This window comes from Esox lucius, chromosome 8 (assembly GCF_011004845.1).
Source record: "Esox lucius isolate fEsoLuc1 chromosome 8, fEsoLuc1.pri, whole genome shotgun sequence".
In the NCBI taxonomy this organism is placed as follows: domain Eukaryota; kingdom Metazoa; phylum Chordata; class Actinopteri; order Esociformes; family Esocidae; genus Esox; species Esox lucius.
Window position 1 is genome coordinate 38,638,580 of NC_047576.1, and position 13,308 is coordinate 38,651,887.

Genomic DNA, 13,308 nt, shown 5'->3' on the forward strand with positions numbered 1-13,308 from the left:
GTAACAAAATTACGATGGATGAATACAATATTTGTTTCTAGAAGACGAAAAAGACACTTAAAAACAATGGTTACTTCTGAAACACAATGTTGATCATGCCCATGTGGTGTTCTCTGACCTGGCTATAGTAATTACAGGCAAACTCAGTAAAGTGCTCTTTCACATTTCATTTACTAGGTGCCAGTAATACTCCCCTGTGTAAGATCTTCCTTTGTGTCAGTCAAGAAAGGAAGTTAAGGGTCAAGTAGAGTGTAATGGCATTGATGGGTTTTTCTAAATATTCAAGAAACTCTGGGCTTAGCCCAGTACCATCCACAATAAAATATACATTACAGTACAGTGGATATAAAAAGTCTACACACCCCTGTTAAAATGCCAGTTTCTTGTGATGTAAAATAATGATAAATCATGTCAGAACTTTTTCCACCTTTAATGTGACCTATAACGTGAACAATTCAATTGAAAAACAAACTGAAATCTTGGAGGGGGAAAAATTTAAAATTCACAATAACCTGGTTGCATAAGTGTGCACACCCTTAAACTAATACTTTGTTGAAGCACCTTTTCATTTTATTACAGCACTCAGTCTTTCTGGGTAGGAGTCTATTAGCATGGCACATCTTGATGTGGCAATATTTGCCCACTCTTCTTTGCAAGAGCGCTCCAAACCTGCCAGATTGTGAGGAGATCTGTGCACAGCCCTCTTCAGATCACCCCACAGATGTTCAATTGGATTCAGATCTGGGCTCTGGCTGCGCCATTCCAAAACCATTGTGGTGGAAATTCTTGAACGGATGTATACTTGGTCCTATACATGTATGGGTTACTAGTTAAAGGTACTAAGTCCCCATGTTTGGATAAGACAAGGAATGTGGTAGAGAGGGATCTGGTATTTGTTTAGGGGGGGCATCCTTGACCGGCACCAGCGGATTAGAGGGTTACTCGTAAATTTGTATAACCCGTTAGTGTCTATCTGTTGTTTGTCCAGACGCTATCAGTCCTCCTCAAGAGTTGAGAAGGTTACCCATGTGGGGGGACAGCCTGCCCTTTGGGTAAAACCTGACACAAGACAGATGGGCAACAACTTACTACACCCCTTTTTGTATTTGATATATACTGTTGAATGAGCTGTATTAAGTTAGAGACTCCTCGGACGATTATGTTTGTAAGCGTTTGACGCGTCTCTCTTATTTGCAAATAATATTACTATATATATAATAACTGTTGATTGTGCCAAGAGAATTTTGTCTCTGTTTCTTACTCCTTTAAGAGTGTCGATCGATGGAATTACCATCACACCATGCTTTTGTGGATTTGGATGTTTGCTTTGGGTCGTTGTCGTGCTGAAAGGTGAACTTCATCTTCATCTTTCTAACGGACGCCTGTAGGTTTTGTGCCAAGATTGCCTGGTATTTGGAACGGTTCATAATTCCCTCCACCTCCACCCTGGTTCCAGCTGTAGAAAAACAGTCCCAAAGCATGATGCTGCCACCACCATGCTTCACTGTGGGTAAGGTGTTCTTTGGGTGATGTGCAGTGTTGTTCTTGCACCAAACATACCTTTTGGAATCATGGCCAAAAAGTTCAACCTTGGTTCCATCAGACCATAACAAATTTTCCCACATGCTTTTGGGGGACTTGATGTTTGTTTTTGCAAACTTCAGCCGGGCTTGGATGTTTTTCTTTGTAAGAAAATGCTTCCGTCTTGCCACCCTAGCCCATAGCTCATTCATATGAAGAATATGGGAGATTGTTGTCACATGGAGCACACAGCCAGTACTTGCCAGACATTCCTGCAGTTCCTTTAAGTAGGCCTCTTGGAAGCCTCCCGACCAGTTTTCTTCTTGCCTTTTCATAAATTTTGGACGGATGTCCAGTTCTTGGTAATGTCTCTGTTGTGCCATATTTTCTCCATTTGATAATGACTGTCTTCACTGTGTTCCATGGTATATCTAATGCTTTGGAAATTATTTAGTACCTTTCTCCTGACTGATATCTTTCAACAATGAGATCCCTCTCATGCTTTGGAAGCTCTCTGCAGACCATGGCTTTAGCTCTAAAATGCAACAAAGAAAATGTCAGTAAGATTCTACTTGAACATGTGATGTTAATTCCATCGATCGACACTCATAAAGGAGTAAGTACAGAGACAAATTGCTCTTGGCACAATAAAAGTTTGTTTGCAAATAGAGAGACACGTCAAACGCTGAATAATCATCCAAGCAGTCTTTAACTTAATACATGACAATCATCAGTACTTATAGGGGAAAAAGGGGTGTGGTAAGATGCTGCCCATCTGTTTTATGTCACATAAGTTTTATCCAAAGGGAGGGCTGTCCCCCCACCTTATCCTTCCTGCCATAATGTGTACTGTTGTGTTTAACTAAACATGCCAACTGAACTTACTTCCCCCCAAGGACCACATTCTTAAGGAACAAAGGTACCAAATAATCATGTGATACTATACAGATGTGTGTCACAAAGAAAATAATAACATACAGGCAATAGAAAAACAGACATTTCTCAAATGTACCTTCAATCCTTAAACAATTTACTCATTAGGATGTAGACTGCAACAAAACAGTACTCTGTAACAACATGACCCTGTCGATATTACCCTAAGAAGTAGAGAACGGAACAAATCTGAAATGTCTGAATCCTCATTTACATTCTTCTAGACCATTACCTGTGTATTAACTCCAAGATCACACATTTTCATCATACAGAACTATAACATAGTGTAGCAAAACCTATTATGTTAAAATCACTGGTCAAAGGAAATTAATTCAAGTGACACATATACTGACAGTATGGGGAAAGTTGCATCGACACGTGGGTGTGTAAACACCTATCACTGAATACATCCTTTAATCTGTTACTGGTACAAAGTCCTCCTATGCCAATTACTTGATTCATTTAAAAGTCCTCTCGTGGTTCCAATAAGATGTACTTACAAAGTCATCACAAATTTTCTGCTCCTCCAAACGTTAGACAGTCAGTTATGAACCATTTCTTGGCAGATCGGTGTAACAGAACGTGAAAATCAGATGTATGTTCCAAGGTGTTATCCTTCATAGCTCAAATGCAGGTTACCATGACACAGTTCTAGTTGTCTTCATTCTAGCTGCTTTATCATCCAGGTCAGGAGAATATGTGTGCTCTGCTTTGTGAATGAACTCTATAATTGCAGGCCGGTTCGGAAATGATGGTTACTAGCACCAAAAAACTCACTTTTCCCTCAGTGACTTCAATTCACTGGGCCAACTTTTTCAACAAAGAAGCCCTCCTGTAGTGTGGGTGTCATCGACCCCAGGCTCCTTTCTCAGCTACCTGGATAGCAGATGATATGTACCTGGTATGGACCCATCCAGGGTGGCATGATGTCGTGCAGCTGGTCTTTCCACGCCCAAGTAAACGTTGTCCAGAACCAGAGCTTTTCTTAGCTCCCATCCTCTCGGTTGGAGGTTGCCTTCTCCATCTCATGGCAGAATCATAGGGACTAGAATCAGTCCAGCTGTCAGGAACCAGGCATTACTGTAGACGTGCGGCACTCCGGGGTAGAGTCTGTGGGACAATGTGAGATCCATCTTATCTCAGCCCACCTCACAATCGTCCTTTAAGCCAACTCAGTCTCTCTGGGCTCCAACCAGTCCTCTATCGCTGAATCACTTTCAAGTGTCCTGTACCTGTCAATGAATTCTCCTTGAGAAGATTAGTTGCAACTACACAGTACACAATCAAAAATATGTCCATTACATTAGCTGGTTTCATCTTGTTAATGCATTAAAACCCAGTCCTACCTAACACTTAAACTTGTATACCTGTATATCCAATATCTTTCTGCTTCCTTTGTCTAAATAGATTAGAACAGTTGTAAACAGTAACAGTATAGTTAAAACATTCTGGTGTTTCTGTTCTGCTAGTGTAGAAAAATAACAATTCCACTCTCTTATAGTTGGTTTAACAACCAACAGATAACAAAACTACAAAAAGAACAGAAGAACACAATTTCCTATTACTGTTCCAATTACTCATCATCAGTTAAGATAGTTTGCTTACGTTGAAGTATCACTCTCAAAAAGTAATTCATGAACAATTCTCGGTTCATCATCTAACCAGATCTCAGTTGATATATAATTACATCTGATTGTGTTGTCTCGGATCAACAATCAAATTTACCTTTGCTTCACATAAATGATCAAATACCTTATTTCAAATCAAGACATTTCACACCATCTTGCAGGTCAGCTAACATAGCTGTTATTTAGCCCAATTTCTCTACAAGATGAAACCCAGTGTGAAATTCTCCAAGTCTCTTATGTATCCTAGCACATCAAGACACTCTGTAATCCTGTCATAAATCATGATTCTAGAATAAGACTTGATGCACAATTGCTTTCTCAGTATCAATTAAAACATAGTAAATCTTAGTAAACATGTAAGGAATAACAAAATGTGCTCCTTTCACCTTTTTACCCACTTATTCCATAATGCATGAGATTAATATGATTACTTCTAATCAAATATCACTGATCTAGCATATTGATCACATGAACATTCCAAATGTTCTGGTGTCCTTCCATGTACATTAGAATATTATATGTACCATTCATATGCATTTTACACCTATATTATAATTAAAATATTTAATACTCCTACCCCGATTGTTCATATTCCCCATTCTACACCCTTTAAAATTGCTGCTAGTTTATATTTTATATATATTTTTGCTTTTTACATTTCTTTATTCTTACTGCGCAGATGTCGTGTGCCATTTCACAATAATTTTATTGTTCAGAATTACTGTTATTCGGTGCATTGGATAAATAAAGAGATTTTGACTTTGAAAGTGTGCAGAGCCTTATGATATGATTGGCAAACATCATGACTGGTTGTGTTCTAATTTGAGATAAGTCACAAGAGACATCTTTAAGAAAAATGTTGACATAGATAATAAGCTAGGCTACTAAATGATTAGGGTAATGTAAATCCCCTTGTTTATTTTTAACTGAAACAATAATTGTTTTATGAAATGCATTTATGTTCTATGCTGTTAAATTATGCAATGGCAGATCATCAATGACCATTGTTTAAAATAACCCCTTTTCCCCTGTGTACTCCTTCTATCATCAGATGACAATGAATGCCAAAATGTCACTTATATCTGTGGAAACAACAGCAAATGTACCAACACAGAGGGCAGCTACTACTGCACTTGTGGCCCAGGATACATTTCAACTGGGCTGAATAACTTTCGACCTAATGATGGGACAGAATGCACTGGTATGTACAGCATATCATGTTTATATATATAAGTGCTGACAAAGTGATCGCTATATTATGTGTGATTCATTGAAAATGTTAAATGCCGTTAACTGTTTTGTCATCATTACCACATTTTTCTTTTTTGAACATCAGAACAATTCATAGTCAGTGCTTGATTTGAAAAGGACCTGTCACTACTCTACTTCCCCATTTATAACATGCACCATGTATGAACTGCACCGTGTTTCAACCACATCATTAATTTAATAGCTTGTATACAAACCCAAGTATCAACCGCACACATATGTAAAAGGCATTTTTGGAGAATTGAACCTTCGCAGAACCCCTCCCCCAAACGGTCCATGTCCAATCCTACCTTAGCAACAGTGGGGATTGCAAGGGAAGCTTGGCTTCCCCTATAATGTCCAAAAAAATTATGGTCAAATATGTACTATTGTGTAAACATTTTATTGACAAAAAATGCATTAAAACACGTTTATCTCTAAAACTAGTTAGTTCAGAATCAGCTACAGGTCGGCTGAATCGATTTTCTTCTCATACAATCGCGCAGCATCACAGTGCATTTCCTTGTTGAAGCCGAGCGTCCATTGACTTCAATGGGGCTGCTTAGAACAGTTTTTTTCAGTGCTCCAGAAAGTAGACAGTGATTGGATCAATGCTGCGGTTATGTCCCGCCCACTGACACTCAGTGTCTCTGGGTGTGAATGAGGAGTGGGCTGGCCCGGACTCCGGGCTTCCGCGTGATGATTGGAGGATCTGATGATCTGTCAAACTGCATCTCCTTTTGACTGACAGCGGTCTGTAGTATAAGAAGTCACTGAAGCCATTTTGCGCTCAGTCCCATCGCGGGACTGTGTATTCGAAAGACAAACTGCTGCAATATTTCTTGATATTTGTTTGGTGAAATTGCTAGCCGATTTGCATCATACATTTCACACAATTATAGGCTACACCACAATCCTTGTTTCAGTTTTACAAAGTTTAATATCTTTTTTTAGATAGTTCATTAATTATTTCATTCATTTGCAGTAGGAGGCTAGGCTAGCGTCGTACGCCGGTGAAACTGCGCACAATGGCAGACAGTGCTAATATTGTCGACCTGATTTTAGCGAAGCCATTAATAAATAGAGTAAAATTACATTTGTAAAAAATACAATTAAAATAATAATATTGTTCTATTACAAAAATAAATGTTATTGTCTGGGGTCCAAAAGACCCCAAAGACCGCGAGTGTCACTACAAATGAAGACCATCAGAGGGTTATAATGCAGGCCGAAAATGAGCTTCCCCTCTTTGAAAGACCAGCAGCTGCCACTGCTTAGCAACCGATCACTACTTGTAGAAGGTCCGTCAAGCTGCAAATCCAACAGCAGATACCTGAAAGATGTTGAGGGGGGTCTTGAGTGTCTTGTCTTGGGTTGTAAAATTCTTTAGTCAACATCTTTACATAATTATTTATTAGACAACAGTGTTATCTAACGCTGTTATTCGTGCGAACGTGACCATTAATATGACTTACTTTTACTACGTAATATTAGCTTTTTATGTCGGGGCACTCATAGGCTTAACTTGAACAGGTGATTTTCTGCTGAAGTTGACAGGATGATGTTGACTGATAAGAGTTCAATAATAGCTATATAAACAGAAACAAACAGTGCAGGTGCCCTGACCAATTTGGTGCCCTAGGCAAGATTTAAGCTAGTGTCCCTTGCATTGCAGCCAATTCCACTACCGATCACTGTGTTCATACACTTACACAGAACCTGCATAGCTTTATGTCTTTGAGAATTTCTTTATTTTAGATAAAATAAATAAATTTTAAAAAAGCAGCATTAAAAAACAGCAAGTGACAAAACAAATTTTAAATACAATATTAATAAGAGCATTGCACGAAAACAGTATACATTGTTAACAATAATATATTACAGAAACCAATATGCATTAAGTAGCATTGTTCTATAGACTTACTTGTAACAAACAAGTGTGCATAAAATGTATTATTAATAAGAGTATTGTACAAAAAATAACTATATTACAAAAACCACAGTGCAAATATGCATAATGAGGCTTGTTCTACAGCCTGAAACTGTTTTATATTTGAAAAGGTCCTCTGAGTTCTTACCCTATCAGTTAAGATCCAGTCCAGTCAGTAGGTTCTATTGGTGTAACCTTTTTTTAGATGCTTGATTCTGCATCACTGGGCTGTGCTGAGGTAGAGGGGACAGGAGCACTTGATGCTGCATTGCTGAACTGTGCTGAGGTGCGGTAGAGGGGACAGAAGCACTTTGCTGCATCGCTGGGCTGTGCTGAGGTAGAGGGGACAGGATTGATGCTGCATCGCTGGGCTGTGCTGAGGTACATGGGACAGGAGCACTTGATGCTGCATCACTGGGCTGTGCTGAGGTAGAGGGGACAGGAGCACCTGATGTCATTAAAAATATAATTTTGATATTTTTAAACATATGTAAAAATACAATCTTTTTTGGTCAGTTACTGGGATTTTCACGCACAACCATTTCTAGGTTTTACAGAGAATGGTGTGAAAAGAGAAAAACATCCAGTATGCAGCAGTCCTGTGGGCGAAAATGCCTTGTTGATGCTAGAGGTCAGAGGAGAATGGGCCGACTGATTCAAGCTGATAGAAGAGCAACTTTGACTGAAATAACCACTCGTCACAACCGAGGTATGCAGCAAAGCATTTGTGAAGCCACAACACGCACAACCTTGAGGCGGATGGGCTACAACAGCAGAAGACCCCACCGGGTACCCCTCATCTCCACTACAAATAGGAAAAAAGGGGCTACAATTTGCACGAGCTCACCAAAATTGGACAGTTGAAGACTGGAAGAATGTTGCCTGGTCTGATGAGTCTCGATTTCTGTTGAGACATTCAGATGGTAGAGTCATAATTTGGTGTAAACAGAATGAGAACATGGATCCATCATGCCTTGTTACCACTGTGCAGGCTGGTGGTGGTGTAATGGTGTGGGGGATGTTTTCTTGGCACACTTTAGACCCCTTAGTGCCAATTGGGCATTGTTTAAATGCCACAGCCTACCTGAGCATTGTTTCTGACCATGTCCATCCCTTTATGACCACCCTGTACCCATCCTCTGATGGCTACTTCCAGCAGGATAATGCACCATGTCACAAAGCTCGAATCATTTCAAATTGGTTTCTTGAACATGACAATGAGTTCACTGTACTGAAATGGCCCCCACAGTCACCAGATCTCAACCCAATAGAGCATCTTTGGGATGTGGTGGAACGGGAGCTTCGTGCCCTGGATGTGCATCCCACAAATCTCCATCAACTGCAAGATGCTATCCTATCAATATGGGCCAACATTTCTAAAGAATGCTTTCAGCACATTGTTGAATCAATGCCACATAGAATTAAGGCAGTTCTAAAGGCAAAAGGGGGTCAAACACAGTATTAGTATGGTGTTCCTAATAATCCTTTAGGTGAGTGTAGATTCATAACATATGAAAACAACAGGTTCTCTTACAACACAAGGGTTTATTTCAACTGACAGTCATATTGGACTGGTACAACATGAATAAATACTTTTTAAATACTACATGTCTACAGAACAGGACAATTTGTACTGGTGGTAAATTGGGGTTCAGAACTGCCATTTGCACTTGCATTTTCCTTCATTGCACATCTTTACAACCCTCTTGTGCATACATTATACATAATAATTGTACATTTTCTGCCCTCTTCTATTGGCACTTCTGGTTAGATGGTAACTGCATTTCGTTGGCAATTCTAAATGCCACTAAACATCCTCTTCAATGTATTGTCAATGAAGTTGGCAACCATATACTTTTAGATATTTACATATTATTATAATATTAATTATTAAAAACCTTCTTTGATATTATTTTATTGTAATGGCTTTTTAAATGGACAAGAACAATATTTATGTAATGGAAGAATATCCAATCCGACGTGTTTGGGCTAGAAACCAGAGTTGTTATTGGGATTGTTATTAATCGGGATAATATCGTAAATTGGGATAATTTGGGCCAGGATAATCGTGGCATGAAATTCTCATATCGTCCTACCCCTAGTCCATTGGGTGTTACATTATATTAATTAAAACACAGCCTGGCAAAAATGGCAAAAGTAATTACACCTAGCATTCATGCACAAAACATGTATTCAGTGAGTGCTTATCTAGCATGCTGTTTGCAATAACACATAAGAATAATCAATAATGAAAATGCAAAGGCTTACAACTCTTAATTACAAAAGAGGATGGGAAAGGAAAAGCATTTTAGTTTACTTTTACAAGCAGGGCTAACACTAACTAACTTGAAAGAAAGTGTACTTCTCAATATGATGTTACAGTTTAGATTATTCCCCAAATACACTTTACATCATTCCCTAATGAATTTAAGGTAAATGTGACTGACATTAACTCTAGCTAGCTAGCTATTTAAATTTATGAAAAGTTACTAATATCGTCCAAAATAAGCTAGCTAGTGGAAATACTGCTCCAAAGATAACTACTATGTAATTAGATAAACTATTAATGAATCACGTTACATCTGTCCTTATCCCATCTCTTCTCTTCTTTTTCTTCCCTGGACACCAGAGGGTTTTGGTCTTTTAGACACCGTTTGAAGTAAGCTACTGATACTAATTTATCATGTTTCACGTTAAGTGTCACTCACTACATCAGATAACTCGCCCATCCCCCACAATCAGGTAAGTCTAACTATGAGACTATGAGAGCGGGGAGGGGAGCGGCAACACTGTGGGAATTAATACTATTAAAATCATGCTAGCAAACAATTGTTGCTACAACAATTGTTGCAAACAATCATGCTAGCAAAATAATATCTCATTTGGGTGCCCCTATGGATGGATGGATGACGCCCCTAACATTTGCCTATTCCACCTAGGCCACAAGCCAGCCATGGTGCAGATGCATGACAGGTCCACAAGGCTATGTTGGTCGCTTTTGAGTTCATGGGGTTTCTCATTCTTTGTTTGAGATCTGTATGCTTGTTTCAACTATTGTGTCACCTTCCTTGTTTATCTGAGTATTGTAAACATATTGTTCCACTGCATATTGCAATGCCTCGATCTGGAGGATATCACGGAGGTGTTATAGTGACTGATAATATGCTACTTTTCTCCTCTGCTGTTTACAGTAGTTGCCGCTTACTAAGAAGCACAGCTTGACGGGCATAGCATCAGTAACTAAGATAGGCGGGGCTTTTGCGATAGGTCAATTATGACTCATACATACATTGTATCTTAATATTAAACATTTGTCATATTGTGCTACCAAAATGTATTTGTTGAAGAATAAAATATGTTTTTGAAACCCCTGTAACGCCAATTGTATCATATTTCCTAAGTGAGTTTCTGAGACCTATACAGTACAGTGGGGAGAACAAGTATTTGATACTCTGCCGACTTTGCAGGTTTTCCTACTTACAAAGCATGTAGAGGTCTGTGAAGTAACTGTGAGAGACGGAATCTAAAACAAAAATCCAGAAAATCACATTGTATGACTTTTTAATAATTGATTTGCATTTGATTTGCCCTGAAACCTGAAGGATCTGGAGAAGGTCTGTATGTAGGAGTGGGCCAAAATCCCTGCTGCAGTGTGTGCAAACCTGGTCAAGAACTACGGGAAACGTATGATCTCTGTAATTGCAAACAAAGGTTTCTGTACCAAATATTAAGTTCTGCTTTTCTGATGTATCAAATTATTTCATGCAATAAAATGCAAATTAATTACTTAAAAATCATACAATGTGATTTTCTGGATTTTTGTTTTAGATTCACAGTTCACTCACAGTTTAAGAGTATGTACCTATGATAAAAATGAGACTTCTACATGCTTTATAAGTGGGAAAACCTGCAAAATTGGCAGTGTATCAAATACTTGTTCTCCCCACTGTACATGGCCAAGCAATCATCTATGAAATTGTGTTAACCGTTGTAGTTGAAAATGTTTTCAACATAAGTGTATAAGCCGCTGCTTATAAAAGGTAAAAATATGGTAATTGTTTTTCAACAGTGTACAAGTGAATTTGTTAGCACTTATGCTGGAGTTTCACATTAACCACGGTTGGCTGCAGAATTTTGTGATTGATCACAATTAATTATATTATAGCACTACTTTTTTTTAATTTTCAGATGTTGACGAATGCAAGAATGCCCATATCTGTGGACCTTTCTCTCATTGCCACAACACAAAAGGATCTTTTTTTTGCAACTGCCAAAGAGATTACATTTCTACTTCAGGCACTCAGCACTTTCATCCAGATAATGGAGTTAGATGTAAAGGTAAGAGTCTCATGCAAATCTGCATAGATTATTGTAAATAAGTGAAGTTACGATATTACATTTCTGAGAATATTATTTTTTCAATCATATGTAACTCTTTTGGTTTCTTTTGGTGAGGTCATAGTTATAAATAATTTGAGATTACTCTACCCAAACATCAAGTTAAAGGGATAGTTCATCTAAAAATCATATTTATCCAAAAAGTCACTTACAAAAAGTTAGTCCGGAATAGACAGAGAGTAATTTTTTCCAACCATATATTATTCCGCTCCGTCCCCAGCTGTTATTAGCGTTCTTAGCATTGTCCAAATTCATGAATGGATACTGTTGGTCCCACTAAAGCAAAGCTGCATTGCAAGTGGTAAACTACACCAAAACACTACAATAATAACATCATTGTTGTTTCAGAACATCCCAAGAAAAACTGTCATCAAAACATTTTGTGCATAACACAAAGCATCAACGGAACACTTGAATATGTAAGTACTTCAATAAATGATAACCAATTGTAACATTATTTATAAAAGGTCACTGCCCTCTGTTGGTCATTGTCTGGATTTTATTAAGGTCTCCATCAGCAACAGCCAAAAATTGTTGAGAGTCTTCCTGGGATGACACAACACAATAACGAATAAAGTTCCCTATTGTAAGAATAAAATGTCCACCATTGGTCTGGTACTGGCTGATGTAACACTCTCATATTACAATGTCCAAATTACATACACTACCATTCAAAAGTATGCGGTCAGTTAGAAATGTCCTTGCATTCTAAAGAAAAGCATTTTTTTGTCCATTAAAATAAATGACCCCACATTTTTGAATGGTAGTGTACTTTATTATGTTTTTCCAGAGGCATTGTGGCAAAATTGTCTTAATTTCTGCATTGTTTAATTTTTTTAACCCTGTCTGGGTTGTAGCAATAAACTTATTGCACTGCTTTTGAGTGGAGAGATTCATTCATTCATTGATTCACCAAACGAAGCATTAATTATATATTTTTTCAAACGTGCCCCCATGTGGCATAATTGACATATAGTTCATACACAAGTTAGATTTATAAGCATGATTATGTGTGCCAAAAGTAAATTACACTGACTGATAGAGATAAAGAGAACGCCATCCAACCATTATGGCACCACCTTGTAGTCAACTGAATATACTGGCATATGTTACATTGTCAGAGTGTACACTATAGTACCAAGGCCTATAGTGAACAGAATACCATCCCTACTGTGAAGCATAGTGGTGGCTCACTGATGTTTTGGGGCTGTGTGAGCTCTAAAGGCATGGGGAATCTTGTGAAAATTGATGGCAAGATGAATGCAGCATGTAATCAGAAAATACTAGCAGACTATTTGCATTCTTCTGCACAGAAGCTGTGCATAGGACACTCTTGGACTTTCCAGCATGACAGTAACCCTAAGCACAATGCCAAGTTGACCCCCCAGTGGTTACAGCAGAAAAAGGTGAAGGTTCTGGAGTGGCCATCACAGTCTCCTGACCCTAATATCATCAAGCCACTCTGGGGAGATCTCAAACGTGCGGTTCATGCAAGACAATCAAAGACTTTGCATACCTGGAGGCATTATGCAAAGACGAATGGGCAGCTATACCACCTGCAAGATTTCAGGGCCTCATAGACAACTATTACAAAAGATTGTGCGCTGTCATTGATGCTAAAGGAGGCAATACACAGTATTAAGAACTAAG

At 38.4% G+C, this 13,308-nt stretch overlaps 1 protein-coding gene across 1 annotated transcript in view; it reads left to right on the plus strand.

Annotated features, from left to right (window-relative positions):
- Positions 1-13,308, plus strand: part of adgrl4 (adhesion G protein-coupled receptor L4) — a 522,719-nt gene that overhangs the window by 437,952 nt on the left and 71,459 nt on the right. The window contains exons 7-9 of the mRNA XM_034293731.1: positions 5,134-5,283; positions 11,449-11,598; positions 12,007-12,077. Coding sequence (XP_034149622.1) covers positions 5,134-5,283; positions 11,449-11,598; positions 12,007-12,077 — 371 coding nt within the window. The remainder of the gene's footprint in view (positions 1-5,133; positions 5,284-11,448; positions 11,599-12,006; positions 12,078-13,308) is intronic.